This window comes from Lindgomyces ingoldianus (genome assembly GCF_010093535.1).
Source record: "Lindgomyces ingoldianus strain ATCC 200398 unplaced genomic scaffold BDR25scaffold_10, whole genome shotgun sequence".
In the NCBI taxonomy this organism is placed as follows: Eukaryota; Fungi; Ascomycota; class Dothideomycetes; order Pleosporales; family Lindgomycetaceae; genus Lindgomyces; species Lindgomyces ingoldianus.
The window spans coordinates 727,140-747,615 of record NW_022985171.1 but is presented as its reverse complement, the minus strand read 5'-3'; the positions used below and the strand labels follow the sequence as shown (position 1 = coordinate 747,615).

At 49.4% G+C, this 20,476-nt stretch overlaps 7 protein-coding genes across 7 annotated transcripts; 4 read left to right on the top strand and 3 right to left on the bottom strand.

Annotated features, from left to right (window-relative positions):
• Positions 1 to 19: 19 nt before the first annotated feature.
• BDR25DRAFT_353126 (uncharacterized protein) lies at positions 20 to 2,256 on the top strand (the record flags this gene model as incomplete). The annotated part of the gene is made up of 16 exons (XM_033695115.1): positions 20 to 46; positions 87 to 111; positions 191 to 235; positions 303 to 506; positions 549 to 659; positions 691 to 719; positions 748 to 994; positions 1,032 to 1,229; positions 1,257 to 1,370; positions 1,401 to 1,515; positions 1,539 to 1,644; positions 1,703 to 1,749; positions 1,793 to 1,858; positions 1,903 to 1,994; positions 2,032 to 2,094; positions 2,126 to 2,256. The coding sequence occupies 16 exons, from the start codon at positions 20 to 22 to the stop codon at positions 2,254 to 2,256; spliced, it is 1,620 nt and encodes a 539-aa protein (XP_033549644.1).
• A 562-nt stretch (positions 2,257 to 2,818) lies between these two features.
• BDR25DRAFT_341634 (uncharacterized protein) lies at positions 2,819 to 3,676 on the bottom strand (the record flags this gene model as incomplete). The annotated part of the gene is made up of 1 exon (XM_033693622.1): positions 2,819 to 3,676. One exon carries the CDS (start codon positions 3,674 to 3,676, stop codon positions 2,909 to 2,911), a length of 768 nt encoding a protein of 255 aa, XP_033549643.1. The 3' UTR covers positions 2,819 to 2,908.
• An 893-nt stretch (positions 3,677 to 4,569) lies between these two features.
• BDR25DRAFT_312703 (uncharacterized protein) lies at positions 4,570 to 5,043 on the top strand (the record flags this gene model as incomplete). Its single annotated transcript, XM_033691318.1, has 1 exon — positions 4,570 to 5,043. One exon carries the CDS (start codon positions 4,570 to 4,572, stop codon positions 5,041 to 5,043), a length of 474 nt encoding a protein of 157 aa, XP_033549642.1.
• Positions 5,044 to 6,186: 1,143 nt separating this feature from the next.
• On the top strand, positions 6,187 to 9,959 carry BDR25DRAFT_366007 (uncharacterized protein; the record flags this gene model as incomplete). Its single annotated transcript, XM_033696934.1, has 6 exons — positions 6,187 to 6,237; positions 6,448 to 6,938; positions 6,985 to 8,177; positions 8,227 to 8,562; positions 8,626 to 8,849; positions 8,911 to 9,959. The coding sequence occupies 6 exons, from the start codon at positions 6,187 to 6,189 to the stop codon at positions 9,886 to 9,888; spliced, it is 3,273 nt and encodes a 1,090-aa protein (XP_033549641.1). The 3' UTR covers positions 9,889 to 9,959.
• A 264-nt stretch (positions 9,960 to 10,223) lies between these two features.
• Positions 10,224 to 11,684, bottom strand: BDR25DRAFT_353123 (uncharacterized protein; the record flags this gene model as incomplete). Its single annotated transcript, XM_033695114.1, has 1 exon — positions 10,224 to 11,684. The coding sequence occupies one exon, from the start codon at positions 11,682 to 11,684 to the stop codon at positions 10,224 to 10,226; it is 1,461 nt and encodes a 486-aa protein (XP_033549640.1).
• A 37-nt stretch (positions 11,685 to 11,721) lies between these two features.
• Positions 11,722 to 14,303, bottom strand: BDR25DRAFT_353122 (HET-domain-containing protein; the record flags this gene model as incomplete). Its single annotated transcript, XM_033695113.1, has 3 exons — positions 11,722 to 11,834; positions 11,883 to 14,231; positions 14,267 to 14,303. 3 exons carry the CDS (start codon positions 14,301 to 14,303, stop codon positions 11,722 to 11,724), a joined length of 2,499 nt encoding a protein of 832 aa, XP_033549639.1.
• Positions 14,304 to 14,367: 64 nt separating this feature from the next.
• BDR25DRAFT_283343 (chromosome transmission fidelity protein 18) lies at positions 14,368 to 17,745 on the top strand (the record flags this gene model as incomplete). The annotated part of the gene is made up of 3 exons (XM_033688038.1): positions 14,368 to 14,643; positions 14,694 to 16,670; positions 16,721 to 17,745. The coding sequence occupies exons 1-3, from the start codon at positions 14,409 to 14,411 to the stop codon at positions 17,743 to 17,745; spliced, it is 3,237 nt and encodes a 1,078-aa protein (XP_033549638.1). The 5' UTR covers positions 14,368 to 14,408.
• Positions 17,746 to 20,476: the final 2,731 nt, after the last annotated feature.

Sequence of the window (20,476 nt, the reverse complement as noted above, 5' to 3'; positions counted from 1 at the left end):
CTCCTGGCCAAGAGGTGCGATGTCTACTATCAGTAGTGGCTGCTCTGTCCCTGAATTAATATGACGATAGACGAGCAGAGAGACAGGTTCCAATGTTGATGAAAAGAGCATGTCCATCTTAAGAATATAATTGCCTTAAAACGGGGCTATCTTAAAAGTATGACTATCTAGAGAATGCCTGCATCTTAAGATACCACGGCTTTAAGACCGTTGCTACCTGAAGACCATGTCTATCGTAAGGCCATGGATTCTTAAGAACATGCTGTCTTAAGACCCCGCCTCAGGAACGTGACTGTTTGCAGAATGGCTCATAATACATGGGAGAGCAAGTTTACCTGAGACTTGGAGCTGGGAAACTGAAATGTGGAAGGTCTTTGGGCTCGGGAATGGGCCTTCACTAGTCGCAATCCTCCCCAATGCTGGAGTTCTGGTGAGCTGCTCGGTCTCCACTCAGTATCCGCTCGTCTTAGCAAAGCCACAGTTCACGCTGGATCAGGAGCAGCTCAGTACCCTAAACAGGAAAAGGAAGTGCTTGTGTGCATATTGAGACACTGTAATCGCTATTTCAGAACCAAATACGCTTGGTGAGCCGTTGGGCATGGGTGCGAGGGATAGATCAAATGAAAATAATAAAAACAAACTAAACATGCCCTCTGCAAGTCAGTTTCTAGAGCGCAATGCCTTGAAGAGTTGGCATATTTGAATCCAATTGCCGCTCGGTGAGATACATGAAGGAAATAATCATAGATACATCATTTCGTTGACCTAAAATCGACATTAGAAATGAAGCCCCATTACTTCTGGTATTGCATCTGCGACTACCTTTCTGAATACGATTTACATACTATTCACTCTACCACTGTGATTGCGGTTGTGGAAATATTTAGATCCTCGTGGTTCTCAGAGTTTTCTCCTTCAGGTTTGATGTTCGGCAACTGTTCATATTGCGGTAGCTCTTCGTATCGCGGAAGGGTATTCACTCTATTTTGGTGGCGTAGGTGCAGCTCTTGTTCTTGCGGAGGAGGATGAAGGCCGACGAATGGGTTGCTGCCTCATGCTAGGATGTTGCGAGCACGGCGTTCTCTTGAGACACCGTTATACAGACTTCCGTGGTCGTGAAGGATGCCATTTGCTGGAATCCGAATGGAAAGTTGGCCGGGAAGTATTGGTCGAGCAAGAGCCTGCCGGTAGATGCCTAACTGTACTTTGGCTGCAATACCAGGGTTCAGGTCACTAGATGGATGGAAGCCTGGAAGCTCATCTTGGCCGACAAGGCGAGCAACCACGAGACCACCTTAACTTGACAGACGGACGACAGCTAGACCAACCTCGTTGTAGACTTCGCCAGACTCCATGTCAAAAACGGCGTTGTCGAAGATGATGCCATTGCGGCGAGTGAGCTTGTAAATGGAGAGGTGGGAGATACAATACTCATCAATTGGGACGTTGGGTGGTAAGTCGGATTCAGACAGACGGGTGTTGTCCACCAACGGAGATTGGAGCCAACCGCATCAGGTCCCGGCGTCAACACGGTTCAGTGAGCCATACTACCTCAAAGATGATCCGCTGAACTCAAAAGGAAACTCGCATTACGGTTGCAACGATATTTGCATCGTGGCTTATGGCTTGAGTAGCCTCCAAACCGTCTGAGGAGCTTAAAGTAGATTGAGATGGAACGAGCAACGCTTCCAACAGTCCGTAGTACGTTACGATTGAGCTTTTTTCTGCCAGTAACTTCTCGATTTGGTAGTACGTACGTACATAAACGGTGAATTGATTGGCAGGTACGTAGCGTAGCAGTTACGGTTCAAAATCCTAGTACGTCTGTACTTCTCACCAACCGTATCAACGTAGTACGGTAGGTACGTCCCGGATCAACCGTTTTTCCGCCCCCGGATGAAGTCTCCCAGCTTGCTCAATTCACTCTCTACAACCCTATGACGTAACCAGTTCTTTTGAAGCTGCAGAGCCTCAATCGTATCAACCCCAAGAGAGTTCCTGTCAATTGTAATCGTCCGCCGGCCCCCGGAGAAGGCTCTCTCACAGTCGCAGCTCGTAGAGGGTATACAGAGGAAATCGAGGGCGATTTGAAAAGTGTGGGGTAGGAGTGACGGCCAACTTCGAGCCACCGCCATTCAGCCGACTGATCAGGATGAGGTGCTACAGACTGCAGAGTTTTACGCGATTGTTACTCCAAATCGCGACCTCAAACAACACTCCCGACGCGATGGCCAATCGGGTCTAAAAACAGGTTGAAAACCTCCCAAAATATGACCTCTCAGTCCCGTACTACGGTACGTACCCGGCAATTCACTGTCCGTACAGTACGGCTCCAAAAACGACTACGTTTGTACGGCTCACGTGACAGGTACGTTAACGTACTACGTCTACGTACTACGGACTGTTGGAAGCGTTGGGAACGAGGTTAGAAAGGGAAAGCGAAATGAACCTCTAAGACGTCGAAGGATATCCTACCCGGTAACGATTGATAGTCAACTCCTCAAAAGGAACACGGGTTGTTTCTGTTGACTGACGACGTGTTGGAAAGGTACGAGAGGGTATTTTAAGGCAACAGCAGTTGCGCCTTGTGTATACACCTGGATACGAAGTTTCTAAATCGGGACGTCTTAGGGCACACCTGCATACGATGTTGATGACTATCCAATCTATGTCTTCCAAGGTTCCAAGGTTCACAGGAAACGGCCCATCCACGTGACCAGCAAGTGTGCCTCGGCAGTGACGAGTCTGTGGAGCATCTATCCCTCATTCACTCAACGTCCCGTTCGGTGAAATCGTAGCCGAGCTGTCTCTGGGTGGTGTCTCAGGTTTCTACGAGTATCTTTGAAGATGTGCCGTATGCTAATGCAACTGTAGTTCGCACATATTACAGCTATGATTGGTTGAGGTCTCAGTCACCAGCCTGCTTCATCGCCATACTTGGTCTCCTCGAGCTGGAGCCAGCGCTCGAGGAACTACTGTCACCCATGCTTTTCCTCCCTCCATCATAATCGCTCCTCCCTACTGGATCGGACGCCGTACTAAAGGGCTTCGTATTGGGTTGCAGAGGGAAATATTCGTCTCCCAGTGGTCGTTCGTCCCCGGGCGTCCTCGCTCGGCTCTGCATAGGGCTCATCCGCATGGCCTCGGGGCTCCAGCTCCATCTCTGGCTACCTCCCGTAAGACTTCTCTGGTGTTTACGCTTTGGCATGACAGCTGGAAGTTCAAGCCTGGAGTTCATGCCCATCCATAGTGCCTCTTCGTCATCATCACCGGGTACTCTCCATCCACCGACACCCTCGAAGTCTCGTGTGGGTGAGCTCGTCCCAATGAGAGATGCAAATGATCCACTCTTATTATGTAACCGCGGGCCATGGGTTTGAGGGACAGTAGTATCTTGTGACGATGTCGTACTGGTGACACTGCTTCGGCGATTACGAGAGCGGTGAGGAGATATACGACGAGGAGACGGTGGCTTCGGGACGGTTTTGACGGGAGGAGGGAAGAGGTATGAGTGGAAAAGGGCGACTCCTAGCTCGAAATATACGATAGATACGCGTACAGCGAGGGTGCTGATGGCGATGGTCGTCGTAACGGTAGCTAAGAGGGCCAGAGGTATCGAGACCAACAGCAAGAGGGGAGGCCCGAGTAGGTACAGAGGACTGGTTAGATTGCCCATTCTGATGGTGGGGAAGCGTAAGGAAAGAGGCATGGTTGAAACGCAGCCCTCTGAGGCGACTTCCAGTATTTGAGTTCCGTAGAGAGCTTGTGCTATTTGCATGTGAAGACACGGGGAATCAACGATGCCAAGCCGGCATTGTTCCGTGACCTAAACATCTCACCTCCCATCTAACCTCATCAAACTCATCATATATGCAATGGACACTGTGAACGGAAGACACCGACGCCTCAATCTTGGACCTAAATGCCCGAGGCCATTCACCACCAAGCCAGTCTCTCGTCCAGGGCTATTGAACACACTCTCCTAAGCTCCCTCTCGATGGCTTGGTTCTATTTCTAAGGACCGAGACCGTGAGAAGGAGTAACGGCGCCACCTAATCTAACTTGAACAAGTTCGAGAAGATCCAGAAGCGCAGGGAAATCCGAGCTGAGAAGATGAAGGTGTGGTTGGCCCAGAATACTCAGTAGGCTGCTAAGGCTCAGGTACGGGTTGCAGAGGGAGCTGCTTAAGTTCAGCAGGACGAAAGAGTTTCGGATATTGGCCAAATCAATTAGAATGAGCAAGTCGCCTAATATGGCTGGTAATCTTTCTCTGCTTGCATTGCTTTTCGTCGCTTCTTATGTCTTTCAATTATGACTCATTAACAATGTTCTTTTATGCAACAACCTCCGATTTCAGGCCGCCTTGTTTATAACTGACCTTCTCTTCGTTTCAATAATCTACTATGTGTCCAAACAATGTCGACACGCTCTATCTATATAGGAGAGATCTTTTTTCCTACAACACAGGTTTTGAATATACTTCCGAGTAGAGTTCGTTGCAGACGACACTTACAATTCAAATTGCATTTGGATCACGCTATTGAAAGCACAGTAAGTTCAACATTCGGAATGCGTCACCAAGTCTCCTCATTCTACGGCCTTCGTGCCACTAACAAAACCGAGCACATGCAAGGTAATTCCGTTGAACTGGTGAATAAGGCCTTATCCCGAGACCCACCTGTAATGGGAATCGCCCTGTTCCTCGTAGGAATGGTCGCCGTTATTGCGCTTGCCGCAATTATCGTTGTTTGGGGTGGCCAGATGAAGGCCTGGTTCAAAGGTGGTTGGAACTGCGACCCAGAGTCCGATATCGAGACGGCTGAGCCATCCCAACCAAAGCAAACGTTCCTCAGTCAGCACCTAGAGACCCTCCGCGCCTTCAGCAAGCCAGAGCGTCCGGATTCGATGCATATGTCCGACTTCCATTTCGCTCCGGAAGCTGCGCATATGAAGCCTTCCAAGTACAACATCGACTGGTTTAAGAATCAAAAAAGAAAAACTTCCCCGGGTAGTGCAATAAACCCACTGTCGAAGAGAACATGAACACGAGGAGTTTGATGTCTGGGGCAAACCCAGAGGCTAAACGAAGCTAGTCTAACCCTCACTCCGAGCACTAGGGACCAACTCGCTTGTAAAGTGTAGTGGTCTAACGTACTCTGTAAGACGATACTGGCTTAGGCAGAGGGCTAATGGAGGAAGTCAGGTGAGTCCTAGCTGCGATCTTGGCGTTGTCAACCTCTGAAGGACCCAGTTGAACTGAAGCGTACATGTAGGTGAAGTATTGATATCTTGAGCCTTTTTTACGATTCTTATTTCCACATGCGATACAAATAGTGTTCCTTCGATCCTACTAACACACAGTGTTCAAGGTTACTTCAGCCCCTCCACGATATTACACTCTACTTAATACCGCGCTCAATGTCATTGGCACTCCAAACGTCTCGGGCGAGTCTTTGTACAACCTGAAAAATACATCAAGATCGGCGGACCTGCCACGTGAAGCCAGTGGCAAGCGCTTTACCTCCATCTCGTATTCGGAACGCAACTATTCCAGAACTTGCCAGCGATGATGCATGTCGTGCGTCTTAACGGAGTATTACGAGCCTTGGAGGAAGCTTCCTTACTGGACAAAGGATGTCTAAGGTTTGGTTTGCCTAGTCGGGCATTTTTCCCTTATGAGTTCTCTCAAACGTTCAATTGTGGGCGCCGTGATTGGTTCGACGTTGGTGTTTCAAACTCGTCGCATCACTACTTGCAGCCGCTAGCTAGGCCGCACGACCCTAAATTGTGCAAGGCATTCCTAGGCGGCCTTTCGAGAGAGCCACTAACTTTCAAGTTTTGTAGAAGATAGTTTTGCAGAATTACAATCTTGGGTGAAGCTGACTGGTCTTTTTCTGAAATGATCGGCAGGGCAATTCATTCCTTGGCATTACGGTGCAAGCTTATTCGCTTAAAACCCGGAGAATATATCTTAAACACTCAATGCCTGTTTCGTGCGTCGATTCACCCAACCCCTTCCGATTCTTCTATTCTAGTCCCACTCATATATCAAACGTTCCATAGAACCGCTGTCAATCTCGAAGCACTCGTCTCAATTGGGATATCCATAGAGAGAGCTGCCCTACCCCCGGAAACATGAGGCGTAGCTAGTTTCGCCCCACAATAAACTTGCACTCCCCTCTCGCCATGTATATCAACTCCTCACTTCGCGTTCGTATTTTCCGAGTTGTGACCTCAGTAAGAGCAACTGTTAGCGGACCGTGCGCTCGTGGCAGGCCATAAGCTTGATTTTCTTCCAATGCTACAACTTCAATTCTCGTCACATATATTTATTATACCCCGTTACTTGTCATAATGTTTTCTGCAAATTCGAGATGGTATACCTTGCCGCTCGCTATTTTCGCTGTTTCGTTTCTGCTGATTGGTTTAATTGCGACTTGGTATCAGGAATGGGGCTCCGTGAGCCTTCAAGCTCAGTACCAGCGCCAGGACGCGCTGCGTAACGTTCTTTCTCCCGATACTCTCGACGCCCTGTATCAAGATGTACGGTTGCATGGCGCATTGCTTGGATTGGCAGATCGGTTGGTGTATATGTCATCGAGTTTAGGTGATCAATATGATTCGGAGGGCTTGAAGACCTTTGCGAAGGACCTTACCCAGCAACTTTCTCGACTACGAGAGGCAAAGCCGGAGAAAAAGAAAAGAGGAGTTCTTGAGGATCTGGGGAATATGATCACAGGTGGTGGCGCGAAACCAAGTGGACAGCAAGGACAGGGTGGAGGAGGTGCGCTGGCTGGACTTGGGAATGCACTAGGTCTTGGGGGTGGAAACGACACGGGTGGATTAGGTGGACTTCTACAGCAAGGAATTTCATCGCTTGGGGACTCACTTATTGGTAGTCTTGGGACACCGGCGCTCTTCCTCGGCATTGGTCTTGGGTTCGTTCACTTCCCTTTCTAGCATGCTGCGCTAACATCCTCATAGTATGGGAACAGCATCAGGCCTTAATCTCAGTGATATGCAGCAAAACCAAGCCATTGCTACACGTGTCGCTGCGACGTTCAATGCCCAAGCCACCGGCATCAACCAGGTGGCACAGAACTTGGGAAATGGGCTTACTGCTCAACTCACCCCCTCGCTCTCAAACGTCACGAGTGGCACCCAAATTGGCATGGCAGCGTTTTCACTCGCCCAGGGCATTGGTCAAGGTAGTGCAAGCGGACTGAAGTTAACGACCACGCAGTTTCAACCAAGTAATGGAACTGATATCATGGCTATTGCTGGGAATCTTGGATTGGGAGTTTCGCAACCGATTGCCAGTAGCATCGATTTGCAGAAGCTATTCAACCAAGCCGGTGCTAATGGCGGTCAATTAGCAGCGCAACTCCCCCAAATAGCTGCAGCTGCAGGTCAAGGCCTCGGAGAGGGAGCAAGCGCTGGACTCGGCCTCTCAAAATCACAGCCCAATCCCAAGGCAAAGCGGCAATCCGACCCAAACCAAATCAACATCCCACAAACCGTTGGAGACTTCAGCCGCGGGCTGAGCCAATCCTTCATCCAGTCTTCCAATCTCACTCAAGTCCTCAATTCTATTGCACCCGGAGCAAGCAATGGCTTCGGGAATGTTGATATCTTAGGCATGATCATTCCCATTGCTTCTGGAGCTGGAAAGGGAATTGGCGAGGGTGCAGCGATTGGTCTTGGGCTCCAGCAAGATCCGGGATTGGGCGTTATGCCGGCGAATTCCAGTATGAATCAATCTACAGAAATGATCGTCGAACAATTCTCGAAGGGGCTAGTTTCTAGCTTCCTCGCCAATGGAACCGCGACTAAAGCGCTCGCGAACCTGACTTCCAGCGCAAACGGTCTGACCAACAATTTGCAGGCCTCGAAGGTTGCCGAGGGTCTTGCAAGAGGGTTGATTGAAGGAGGAGTTAATGCGGTGTCTATGGTTGGTGGCATCCAAAATGTTCTCAGCGGGAACTTCTCGCTGGAGCAGGCGATGAACATGCCTTCGATGGGGAGCACGAATTTCAATGATTCGGTTGGAGGAGCCGCTGTTGCTTTTGGAAGAGGGTTGGCTGGAGAGGGGACATTGTTGATTAGTAACTTGATCACGAACTCGACGAAGCCTTCGCCAAAGAAGAGAAGTGTTGAGATTCGGGAAGTTGGAGTAGGTAAGACTACCACACATCCATTCCAGATTGACACACTCACACATTGCAGTACCGTATCATTCATTGAACCGCCGTGCGGATTCGGAATCTCTTGCAATAAGCTCCAACATGCTATCTTCCCTCGCACAAGCTGGCACGAATGCCATCACGTGTCAAGGCTTCGGGGGTATTGCAGCTATTGGACTCGGATTGATCAATAGCGGCACTCTTAAAATCAATCTAAAGAATCCGGTACCTTTGGATAACAGAACGCTTGATGCGCTGCCGAAGGAGCCAATCGTTATTACTTCCGAGGGCAACAGGTTTGAGATCAAGATCCAGAATTCGCAGGTCAAGATTAATGAGATGGCGCTTGTTCCCTTTGCAGTTGTCACTGCACTACATAGTAAGTGCGATCCTCGCTAGGGGACTTGTAAGGAATGACGGGAATTGGGCTGACCCTTTCTAGTCGCACTATCAACATTCGCTTTCTTTTATGCCCTCCCCGTTTATCTCGCCTTTGGTGCTATCCTTCGTCTTTCGGTTTTGATCAACCATCCTTTTAATGAGACCAATAACAGGAAATGGCGGAAGCGGATTCTACTCGGCTTATTCCTTCCAACATCGGTTTCTGGACTGATTTTTGGCATCGTAGGAATGGGGAAGGCGATGCATTTCCAAACTGCTCATGGGGTATGTCCTACGTATCTCCTATCCACATGAAGCCCATAAAACATCATACTAACCAATCCAGATCTTCGGCCTCCTAACCTTCCTCCTCATTCCCCCAACAGCCATCCTTAGCATCCGTCGCCTAAACACCACAATCCCTCTCCCCTCCTCATCATTTGCCTTTAAATCCCTCCTCATGACCCTCAAATCCCCGGCGAGAATCCACGTCATACCCACCATCCTTGTTCAATTCCTCCTCCAATTTAGTACGCTAGCCTGGATCCTCGGATTCTCCGAACTCCGCAGTATATCTCTCTGCGTCGTCGACGCCATCCTAACCGCCCCAGTGGTCGTGGGCGCCGCCATGGCGTTGCTATTCGCGCAGGTCGGCGCTATGAGCCTCGTAGGTCTTCGCGTGTGGTTCGAACAACGTATCGCCCGGTCTCCATCGCCCTCCCCTTCTCCATCCACTGTCCTCGAATCTCGTAGTGGTAGTGGCAATGTTAGCGCCATGGACGGTAGCATCAAGCGCAGCTCGACTTTTCAAACCTTCGCCTACCGCTCTTCTGGTGCTGCCGCCACACGCCCACAACACCTGACTCGCAACACGGAAGAACTGTCGGGTCGCGAAGACTCGAAGATCGGGTGGCCAAGCAATGTGCGGAAATTTGGCGATGCGACACCCGATGAGCGTAGTATGTCGGATCCGTTCCATGATCCTGTGCAGAATCCGTTTAGTCCGACGAGGAGGGTTTATGATGAGAAATTGGGGTTTGAGAGGGAGATTCCCGTGGATGAGCGGGATAGGGGTGGGGAGTTGGAAAAGTATGTTGCGTACCAGCCGCGGCGGAGTGAGGAGTGGGATGACAGGAGGGAGAGAGAGAGGAATAGTGGGTTGTATCCAGGATATGCTCAGCCGAGGAAGAGTGGGGAAGAGGAGCGCGATAGCGGGAGTTTTTCAAGGTATCAGAGTTTTTCGAGACCGAGGCCGAGTGCGAGTGGCGAGGAGATTCGGATCGGGTATCCGAGTATGTATCGGAGGGAGGATTTGGGGCGGTAGATGGCATACCTTGCGAGACGAGGCTTGCTGTGAGAAAATCGGCTTCTTTTATAGTATAATTGCTTTCTAGGTTGTATACATCTGATATTTTGGTATATATTCCTAAGTTTTTAAGAGAATAGAGAGCCAATCGAACAAGTGAGCAGCAAAGGTTGAAATGGCTACCTTCCTCGATATTATGAGCTGGTGGGCTTGTGTTGGGATATAAAGCTTTCACTATGGATTTTGAGTCCACTCTAGCTCTCCCCTGACAGCGCTGATATTTTGCATTTTGAGTTAGCAAGTGGCCCCTGGCCAGGAATGAAATCGTGTCTGCCCTCCACCGGCGGAAAGAACTACCAATATCCCGAGGGTATACGCGCTTCAAGGAGCTTCCTCAACTCCGGGTCGCTCCAGTCGGCTGTCTCTGATGCTCTTTTCAACTTCGCGTCCATCTCAATAAACCTTAGTGCTTTCACAGCCGCGCCTCGTGCGACAACTTCACACGGCGGAAAAAGTTGGCGCACCGCTTCTTGGGGTAAGAGAAGTGGTGAAAGCCGATTCAAAGCGGCTTCAATACGCGGTATATCCTGCGAACAACCAATGATAATGATCTTGCTGAAGGGCTTGTACCATGATTTGACGGGCCAGGGAGGGAGAGTTGAGTGCCGAAACTCGTCCAAGACAGTTTTCCTCTCGATGTAGTGGGATGCTTCAAATTCGAGCGCGTTGAAGTATGGTTGTGCTGCATAACCCTTTTTAGAGTGTGAAGACGATTGGAAAAGTAGGTTCTTGCCTTCATAATAGTCCCAAACTAGATCTTGCTTTGTTACACACCCTTCAAGAACGCCCACAAACTCCTCAATCATCGTATGCTCCACCAATTTAACATCACTCGCCGTGAGAGAAACTCGAGTCTCTTCTGTGAACACAGCAGACAAATCAATCATTCGTTGTATAGGCGCGTTAGGATTGTGGCATAAAATTCGGAGTATTTCTTGTCTTGCGACCATGATTTTCCATGCCATTAAATCGATATCTCTCGCCTCTGGGTTACCTTTTACCTGTCCACTAGAGCTTTGCACTTTGTCGCGAAGGATGGAAAATATTCGCGAGACGGCGGATTGACCACTGAGGTTGTGCAGGAAATCTCCATCCATCGACCAAGTCTCAGAGTGACGGTCGAGATCATACTCGCGAATAGTGAACTGCCAATGGCTATGCTCAAGCACTAGGGCGCGACCTTTCTTCTCAGGAGGAACCGTAAGAATAGCGAAATTCCCACGAGCCTCCCCTGACTCTCTCCACTCAATTTCGGCCTGGGTAACGGCATCATCGAGAAGCCAGCCGTATTCATTGAACATCCAATGAGGCCTTGCGATGACAGCGGAATTGATCGTGATGTTGTGGTCCTGAAACGCCATCTCTTTCACTCTTCGAAGCTCTTTTGCGAAGGCGTCTATTGCTTGCTGCCTCCGGATCTCCCCATGCTCTTCGAAATACTTCTGTTTCGCATCTCGGTTATTTAGCATAATCACCATGTGGGCAAGGAGCTCGGATCCAGTCTGCACTCTACCAATGAGCGTAAAATTTAAGGCATCGCGGGCGTAGACGGCATGTCTGACAGAGTGAGTGTGGGTACGAGAGAATATGCGGAAGACACACATGTAGTCCATCCCAATATCGATTCCGATTGGCTGAGGCTCATGGCACAGAATGCCGGTCTTTGGGCCGCATGGAGGCGGTGACCGCGCTGCCATGGAAAGATTGGGTACGCTAATGGCAACCGCAAAAATTTGATACCACACAAGTACCATATTGAGGATGTTTTACAGCATGTTAAAGGTTGGAGTTTTAGTCGCCGTCTGATCTTAAGGATCCGGGAAAGGAGCGAAGCACGGAGCATCTTGGCGAACTAACTTGATCTGGAAACAAGCGATAACCATAACAAAAGAAGAGCACAAATTCTAAGCGAAGTCATCCAAGCCATAAACCCATCTGTTTCGGTTCTGCACTATCGAAGGCACTGATATGGACCTGACCCACAGCAATACGATATGCAACATCTCCGTCAAACCGCACGACCAACACGTTGTATAAACACCAGCAGATATTCCGATCGTAGATAGTCTGATCAAACTCCTCCTCTTCAAGATCAAAGGGAGGCTGGGGGTTGATTGCCTGCTCGCCGGGCTTCCCAGTGAACTTTTTTGTTTCAACATTCCAGGCTGGATCATCACGGCCTAGGGTAAGCGTTGTCTGCGATATTTTGATAAAGTAGAAAAGCGGCTGTGTGTCGAAATTCGTTTCTTCGAAGGTCGCACCATCCATGACGACTATCCCAGCTTTACGGTTGTTCTGGTCGAAGACTTGAAGTCGACAAACTTGGTGGTTCCCTTCCTCGCACTCTTCACTTTTGAACCATAAATCGGCATGCTTACCCGTAATTTTGAGCCTCGCTACATCGGCAGTCAGCTGTAAACGTGGATTTGTGTAGTTTGTTGGCCACTGGCGTCGTTCTATGGGGTGGGCAAACCAACGCGAAGCAGGGAGGTCTTCATGGATGTAGTATACTTCATCCATGTCACTATCTACCATGCGAGTCCATTTATTCCATCCAACCCAAGTCTCTGGGGGCATACAGGTCATAATATTTTGATCAGGTTCCGGTTTGGAGCTGAGGTTTTTCCAAGTGACGCGGCTTATGTTCCTTTCAAAAAGATTGTCGCAATCGATTACGTCGGAATACTCAGTCGAGCCTGACCAGCCCACCCAAGACCAGGACGGGAACATTGCACTAGAGCGACGGCGAAGTCTCGAAGTTGGTTGCCACATTAGCCCAACTTCCAAGCTGCAAACAGGAATGCCCATGACTAGTGAGCATCCGGCAAAGATGGACTCACTGAGAAAGGCTGCAATCCCACTGAAGGCGTTTATCGCATCAGATTCGTACGATAACTCTCGAGTGCAGTACTTGGCAACAATGTTCCTATATATCGTCCAGTTGGACACATTGTCAATATTGAGGCGCATTGGGATACTGCTACCGCCAGGTGCAAGCCGCAGGCTGCTGTGAAGATCGCCGTGCACGTCCTCGCTGCAGTCTCCGTGCTGACAGTGGTAATATACTTGAGCCGGAGTAAACATGAGTTTCCGCAGTGATAGAGCACTCTCTTGAAATGTCCAGCCTCGAGTTTCCCAGACCGAGGCAACGACTGCATTGCTCAAGTATGGCAGTAGATTGGCTAGACGCAAACCATTAATATCAACAATGCGTTGTCGTACATCGCGGAGACTGGAAATGCCAGGTAATCCGGCATTAGCGTCCCGTCCAGCCGCGGCAACGATTGTAAGGGCTGCATTCCGGTAGATTCGATCCATCTGCTGGATCTGGTCGTGTTTATCGACAGTGTCCTGCATAATGCACAAACTGTCAACCCACAAGTACTGTTCTCCAAGCATGCGGCACAGGGAAATGGCGTCTTGAATGGTTGTCGGTACTTTTTCTTTCAGAGCAACGAAGGCCCCTTCTTGACGGAGTATCACTTCATTATCTCTTTTTAAGACCAACGGATCTATCTTTCCCCATGTATAACTGAGCGCGACATATCTTTCACCTTGGAATGGACCGACAATACATGATTTTTGGGTGTCAATCAGGCGCAACGCCTTCATATCGTGGCGAGAGGTCAGCGCTGTCGGGCGAGTGTCCTCTAAGCACGGGCGAATCCACCGATTTATGGTCTGAATTTGACTTGGCGTATCCAGGGCCAAAGGCAGGCCACCGTACATGATGGGTTTAGCGGAATCGTCGCATACACGCTGAATCATGACACTTCGCCTTCCAAAATGCATGATTGTCTCATCATCCTTGATATGCTTGAGCCATACCCCAAGTCGCATGGCGTATTCTGTTTCCTTGGAACCTGCCTTTTTGGACTCAGGGCTTATTGCTAACCCTGATTTGCTGTACGCATAGTTCATAATATAGATATCACGACTATGCCACTCGTCGAATTCATTCAGCATATCGATGTCCGCTACATTTTTCATAGCATGAACGATGAGCTGACAGAACGAGCAGAACAAGCGACCGGCGATGTCTGCGAATAGGCCGAGGCGAATCCCGTCCGAGAGTGGAGATGTAGCGGAACCATCTGAAGCGTTATATTCGTATAGAGACTGAGAGTAGAGCCATGAAAAATTGAGACGGGAACAGATGTGGCAGAGTCTTGGTGAACTCGAGTCTGAGGGATTCAACCACGGGAAAGTTTCACTGTCGAATTCACCCTTGCCAGTAGGATAGTGGTAACTGGCCGCGAACACACCCGGCGCTGGTGTGCGAATGCGAATGGGCATATCGACTGAGGGGTGGAGGAGCAACGACAGCTGGACGGACGTTCGGCCGCGTTTAGCCTAATTCGGCTAGCTGGCATCGCGCTCTCGCGTTATCTTCGACGCGTCCATCCTCAACACTCAAGGTAGCGAGACCTTCACTCACACAATGCCAATGGTACAACTTCCGGGATCGCAGTGACTCGATGAGTACATACTCACCCCAATTACCTACATCATTCGATCCCGCAATCCACCTCCATTCTGAGTTTGAATGCTCTCAAGACGCGCCTCTGTCGCTCTCCGTTTCCGACGATCTTGAAGCATTGCAACAGTGCATCGACAACGACAAAATCGAAAAGAACAAACAAGGCATTGTTATTCAGCATAGAGCGTGGAATACTGCTGAGGTATTCAGGAGCGAAGAGGACTACTCTATTGGTATCTAGACGTGTCCGGCGTCGACGTAGGTTGGAGCTAATTTTCCCCAGATACCCCCCTCAGGAATCAGAAGGCCTCTCCAATCAAACGGTTCCCTACTGGACCCACTCTAGGCGACATATTTCTTCCATCCTCGCCACCCAACATCAACATGCCATTGACTTCCTCTCCAGTTGCATACCCTCCGAGTTCCTCGCCGCTGCTGTCTTCGCCAAAGAAAAGGAAGCGAGCTGACCCAGAGAGGAGCCCCCTGAAGGATGTACATGTCAATCAGCCTGCCCATACTTATGGAGGATTTGTTGATGATTCCGACGATGAGGATGATCGTGCTGTGTTGAAAGAGGCCGCGAACAAGAGGAGAGCAATCAGCAGCATTAAAGATCTGCTACCCATACCAAATCCGACCACGGAGTACACGCCACCTGCGAGTCAAGATGAGTCGATACTAGATCCTGAAGATGTACCGGTTGACCATCTTAATGCCTACTTCAATTCTCCCTCCCCACAGAAACTGGCTCCTGTCGCCGGCGAAACCACACCGTCGTCTCTGCCAAAACAAGGACTTACTGCCAAGATCGCAGCGGGAAAATGTTTCTACATTCCAAAGAAGTTCTCCCCAGTGGCCATACCATACGAGCAGTTGATCGCGTCGCGCTCTGAGACAGTGGAGGGACGAGCAAAAAGGAGCTTTTACGGCATTGACATTCATCGATTGATCGACGATGCGAAAGCCTTGGACAAGAGCAAAGCTCTAACTCAGAATGCAGTGAGCGAGGACAACCCGCAGCCTTCGATCGAGTCAACTGCGGAAGGACAGCCCATAAAAAGCAGCCGAACCTTAATGTGGACAGAAAAGTATCGCGCAAAGAAGTTTACCGATCTTGTTGGCGACGAACGAACTCATCGCTCAGTATTGCGCTGGCTCAAAGGCTGGGATCCAATCGTTTTCCCAGGATCCGGGAAGGCCAAACAAAAGAGCTCGAGGAAAGCGGAAGACGACGGGGTAGAGCAGAAACATCGCAAAGTCCTTCTGTTGACTGGCCCTCCTGGGCTTGGAAAAACTACATTAGCTCACGTATGTGCACGACAAGCCGGCTATGAGGTCCAGGAAATCAATGCTTCTGATGAACGAAGTCGCGACGTTGTGAAGGGCCGAATACGTGACATGGTGGGAACTGAGAATGTTCGAGGTGTGAACACTACCACAGCAAATGGAAAGGTCCGGAAAGCGGGAAAGCCGGTCTGCGTTGTCGTCGACGAGGTGGATGGTGTTGTAAGCGGTAGCGGGGGATCTGGTGAAGGCGGCTTCGTCAAAGCGTTGATTGATCTCATCACCCTTGACGAAAGGAACTCGAAGGCTGTTGGACAGCAAAATTCGACAGTACCCAAGAAGAAGAGGAAAGGCGACAAATTCCGGCTAATGCGACCACTCATTTTAATCTGCAACGATGTTTACCATCCGTCTCTGCGTCCTCTTCGACAATCCTCTTTTGCCGAAATCATCCACATCCGGAAACCCGCATTGAATATGGTAGTTTCACGCATTCAGGACATATTTGTGAAGGAGGCCATTCCCTGCGACTCGGATGGTGTTCGCCGTCTGTGCGAAGCCACATGGGGTGTCAGCACAAAGAAAGAAGGTGGGACGGGCAGTGGTACTGGCGAAGGTGATATACGAAGCGTCATGGTTGTAAGCGAATGGGTCGCAGGCAAACTTCGAGCTTCCACACCCCCTACATCCGAGTCCATGCGATTAACAAGGAAGTGGGTTGAGGACAACGTCATCAACGATCTTCATCACGGGGGAGGGGCGGCTCGAAGCCTCGGACGTGGTGGGACAAAGGATATCGTCGAACGCGTCTTCCGTGAAGGTGCAGGCTTTCCGAAGCAAGCTGAGACGACTCCTATGCCTGCACGGCAAGGAAAGCAGGGGGTTATTGGGGTTGCTGAAGCTGGGAAGCGACGTGCAATGGATAGGCTTCGGGAAATGGTCAATACGAGTGGTGATTGTGATCGAATTATAGCAGGTATGTGTACAGCTTGCTAACCCTGGATATGCCTCTAACACTCTTTTCAGACTGTTTCTCAGCTTATCCCGAAAAGCCCTTCCAAGACGACACTCTCCTCACCAAGCCTACCGCCGCCTATGAATGGCTACACTTTCACGACACAATCTCCTCCGCCGTCCATGGCTCTCAAGAATGGGAACTCGCACCATATCTCTCACAATCCGTACTCGCATTCCACCACCTCTTCGCTTCTCCCCGCGCTCAAAGCTCCAACCAAATGTCTGACCCAGATGCACAACCATCACCATTCTCTGGCCCGAACGCAGGTTACATGGCATCCGAGCAGCAGAAAGCTAGCCGTGCCCAACTCATGGCTCTGCAATCCACTCTAAGCCTACACCTCACTCGAATTTTCCGATCTCCACAGGAAATTGCTATCGAACTGCTTCCATACGCACTCCGTATGCTTTCCCCGGACATCAAGCCCGTCCTGGTAAACACTGGGCCTTCGGGTTCAAAGTCATTTGCTACAGCTTCCGTCCGTAAAGCATCCGAGAAAGTGCTGGTTAAAAGGTCTGTGGATGCGATGACCGCCATAGGTGTTACCTTTGAGAAAAGTAGAGTAGAACTAGAAGATGTTGCAAATCGCAGCGGCGGTTGGGTGTACCGAATGGAGCCTCCTCTCGACCAACTCGGAGCTTTTGAAACGCTAGAAGGCAAGAAAGATGAGAAGGTCCGGTTTGCCGTCCGAAGCGTACTTGAGAGTGAATGGAAGCGAGAAAGTGTGCGAATTGATGGGGAGGCAAGGCGTCGTCGAGGTGGGCAAGGCAACGATGAGGCGCTTGAAGATGATAAGAAGAAAGAAGATTTAGATGCTAAGTTGAACAAAGAGGAGGGTAAAGATGTAAAGCGCGATTTCTTTGGCAGAGTGATCAAGGTCAAACCTCTGCGTAAGGGCGAAAAGGTGGAGCTGACGAAGAAGGAGATTGAGAAGAAGAATTATGAGGCTAGGATTTGGGTGAGTTTTCATGAAGGGTTTTCAAATGCGGTGAGGAAGCCCATTACGGTTGATGAGCTCATGAGAGGACTGTAGATGGCTGGAATATATGTCTTTGTTGTGTGTTAGATTGAATGGAGTCGTGTTGACCTATTCTAAAATTTTACGTCTTCGTCCTGTGCTTACGCTTTGCTTTACACCCAATAGAGATACGAATTGCTAACATGCTAGATTTAACTGGCTAGATGTGTTTACTGTGACGTTAATACGATCAAGTTCCACTCCTCTCCGCCATCATGAACTCTATCTTCGATACGAATTTCGTTTCTGAGCACCTTAACAATACGGGCAGCGACGATAGGGACAACGGGTTCATGTTACGCTCCTGGGGTCGTCTATAATTGCTTAACGCAAGGATGCTGAAGTCTCATTCATCGAACCTGGGTGACGAACTAATATTAAAACTCAATATTAAAAATGAGTTATAGCCATTATTAGTCACAGATTAAGGGCGAACTTTTACAAGTGGAAAGAGACAATCAACTCGCAACATCGAATAGGAGACGCCTAGCTTTGTTTCCCTTTGTTCGAAAGCAGGAGCAGAGACGATCATTGATGCAAGTCGTTGTGGTAAAAGCTCCCAAGATATCCTTGACCATATCGTGCAGCGCCTTTAAGAACTTGACCCAACTTAATTTTCAATTGGAAGCCCTGAATGGGTAAAGCTTAGATAGGTATCTTAGCTATATTGTAGAAGATATGACGTGTGAAAGTTCGGTGCTCTGCTTCGGGAGATGAAGATAGGTGTGATAGCGCGAGAACACTCTCAACAGGTGCCTAAAGATGCATCGCCAAGCTAGCGCGTGAGTTCTTCTGACCCTGCAAAGTCATTTGTGCTCAGGCATTCGCTCACATCCCAGCTCTCGCGCCCTGCTCCAACGTTCATATCTGGGTTCAACCTCACTCTTAAACTCATAGCCACTACCCTCACTTTTACCCTACTACACCTACTTCCCCTTGTAGCAATTGTACCCCTAAATCAAACTCTATGCAAGCGTTCTACGCCTCACAACGAACTAGCAACGATTCTCTATTCCTTTCAGGGACTCCAAGGGACTAACGCAAGTTTAGCTACAACGCCTAGTCAGAGTCCAGTCAGTGAGAGGAAGCAAACCAAGGTTTTCGAAATCCTAGAAAAATAGCTACTAACCCTTGATGCGGATAAAAACGTCTGGTGAGCTTGACCGGCTAACACCTGAAGATCCTTCTTGAGGAAGTAGGAGAGCTATTCGAGAAGCAGATCAAAGTGCCCCCAATATACTACTACTAGAGTGTAAGTTGGCCCGACCCCTCTCGCAGGATGGCTCCGTATTGTCGTGTTCTTTAGGCTCCGTAACTTGGTCCAGCTCTAAGAACCGCAAAGTGGCAAGCTACATAATTTAGGCAATGTCATTCCGTTGCGGGCGACAAGAACTTGTGGGGAATTGGCGGTATTAATATCTCCATCTCTACAATGTGCAAGGACAGCGGCGAGCGTAATGTTATAAGCTATTTTAACCTGAGGGCATATGGTATGGGCTACCGTTAGTTAAAGGCTCTTCAGTAAAACGAGGAAGTTAGAAGAAGAAAATTTGCTAACGTCCGTCCCCATGTGCCGGAAAACCTACGAGGAGTACTTCGACTTCAAGCGACTAGAACTCAACGCACGCATAGAGCTTTGCTATGTTCCTTTATTAGTCGTGTACTATAGCCAATTTTGAACATGTGGGATACCTTGCGCTTCTAAATTACGTTTGTATCGTCGCCTTCGGGCCTGATTCGCACAGAGCCTCCTTCTGTAGCGTAACAGACTTCCCTCACCATAGCACCACCATCGAGCTTTTACCGCTCCTAATACTCGTAACAGGGTCTTGTCTAAGCCTCAGAACCTCGCTCCGATGCTTGGAAGTCATCATTAGCTTTGTGTTTGCTGTGGCGTGTAGATTTATGCGGGGTTGCCACGCCAATTGGTATCCCAGAGCGCTTGGCAAAGGCGCCGCACAGCCATAGTAGATTACACGGAAATAATTAGGTGAGATGTGTGGGGTCATCTCGCATTAGCTAGGATCGGTGATCGCTTCCGCTGGAGGTATCAATCGGCGTGGCCCACCCCGTGTGAAGTTACGCCCCACAGCACACACAAGGCTGATGATGACTTCCTCGCACTCGAGTGAGGTTCTGAGGCTCGGATAAGGCCTATTTACAGGAATTCCGGGTGGTAAGGGCTTGACGGTGGTACTGTGGGGAAGAAAGTCTGTTACGCTATAGAAGGAGGCTCTCTGCGAATCAGGCCTGAAGGCGACGATGCAAACGTAATTTAGAAGTGGGAAGTATCCTCGATATTCAAAATCGGCTATAGTACAAGACTTATAAAGGAATATAATAAAATTCCATGTGTGCGCAGAGTTATAGACGCTTGAACTCGAAGTACCCCTCGTATTTCCGGCACAGCGGGTTTTCCAGCACGCAGGGACGAACGTTACCAGTGGTTTTACCATGTCCTGTGACAGAAGGAATTCTGGCATGAATTTATGAATCCTGTCGGTTTTTCAATGGCCTGATCTCCCTGCATGCATTTGTCGCAAATTTGGAGGGGTTTGAGGGCTGTTGCTTCACTTGGGTGTTCTCACAACCCCATTGGACCGCCTGAAAGACGAACTCGTATTGTGAGGGAGAATTTGGACGTGCCATACTCAGCCCCTTGAAGGATTTCGCTCCTTATGAACGACGCTGAGCAAGAGGCGCAGCCATTCTGGCCCCCGTCAGCGAACACCACAATAACAGATAG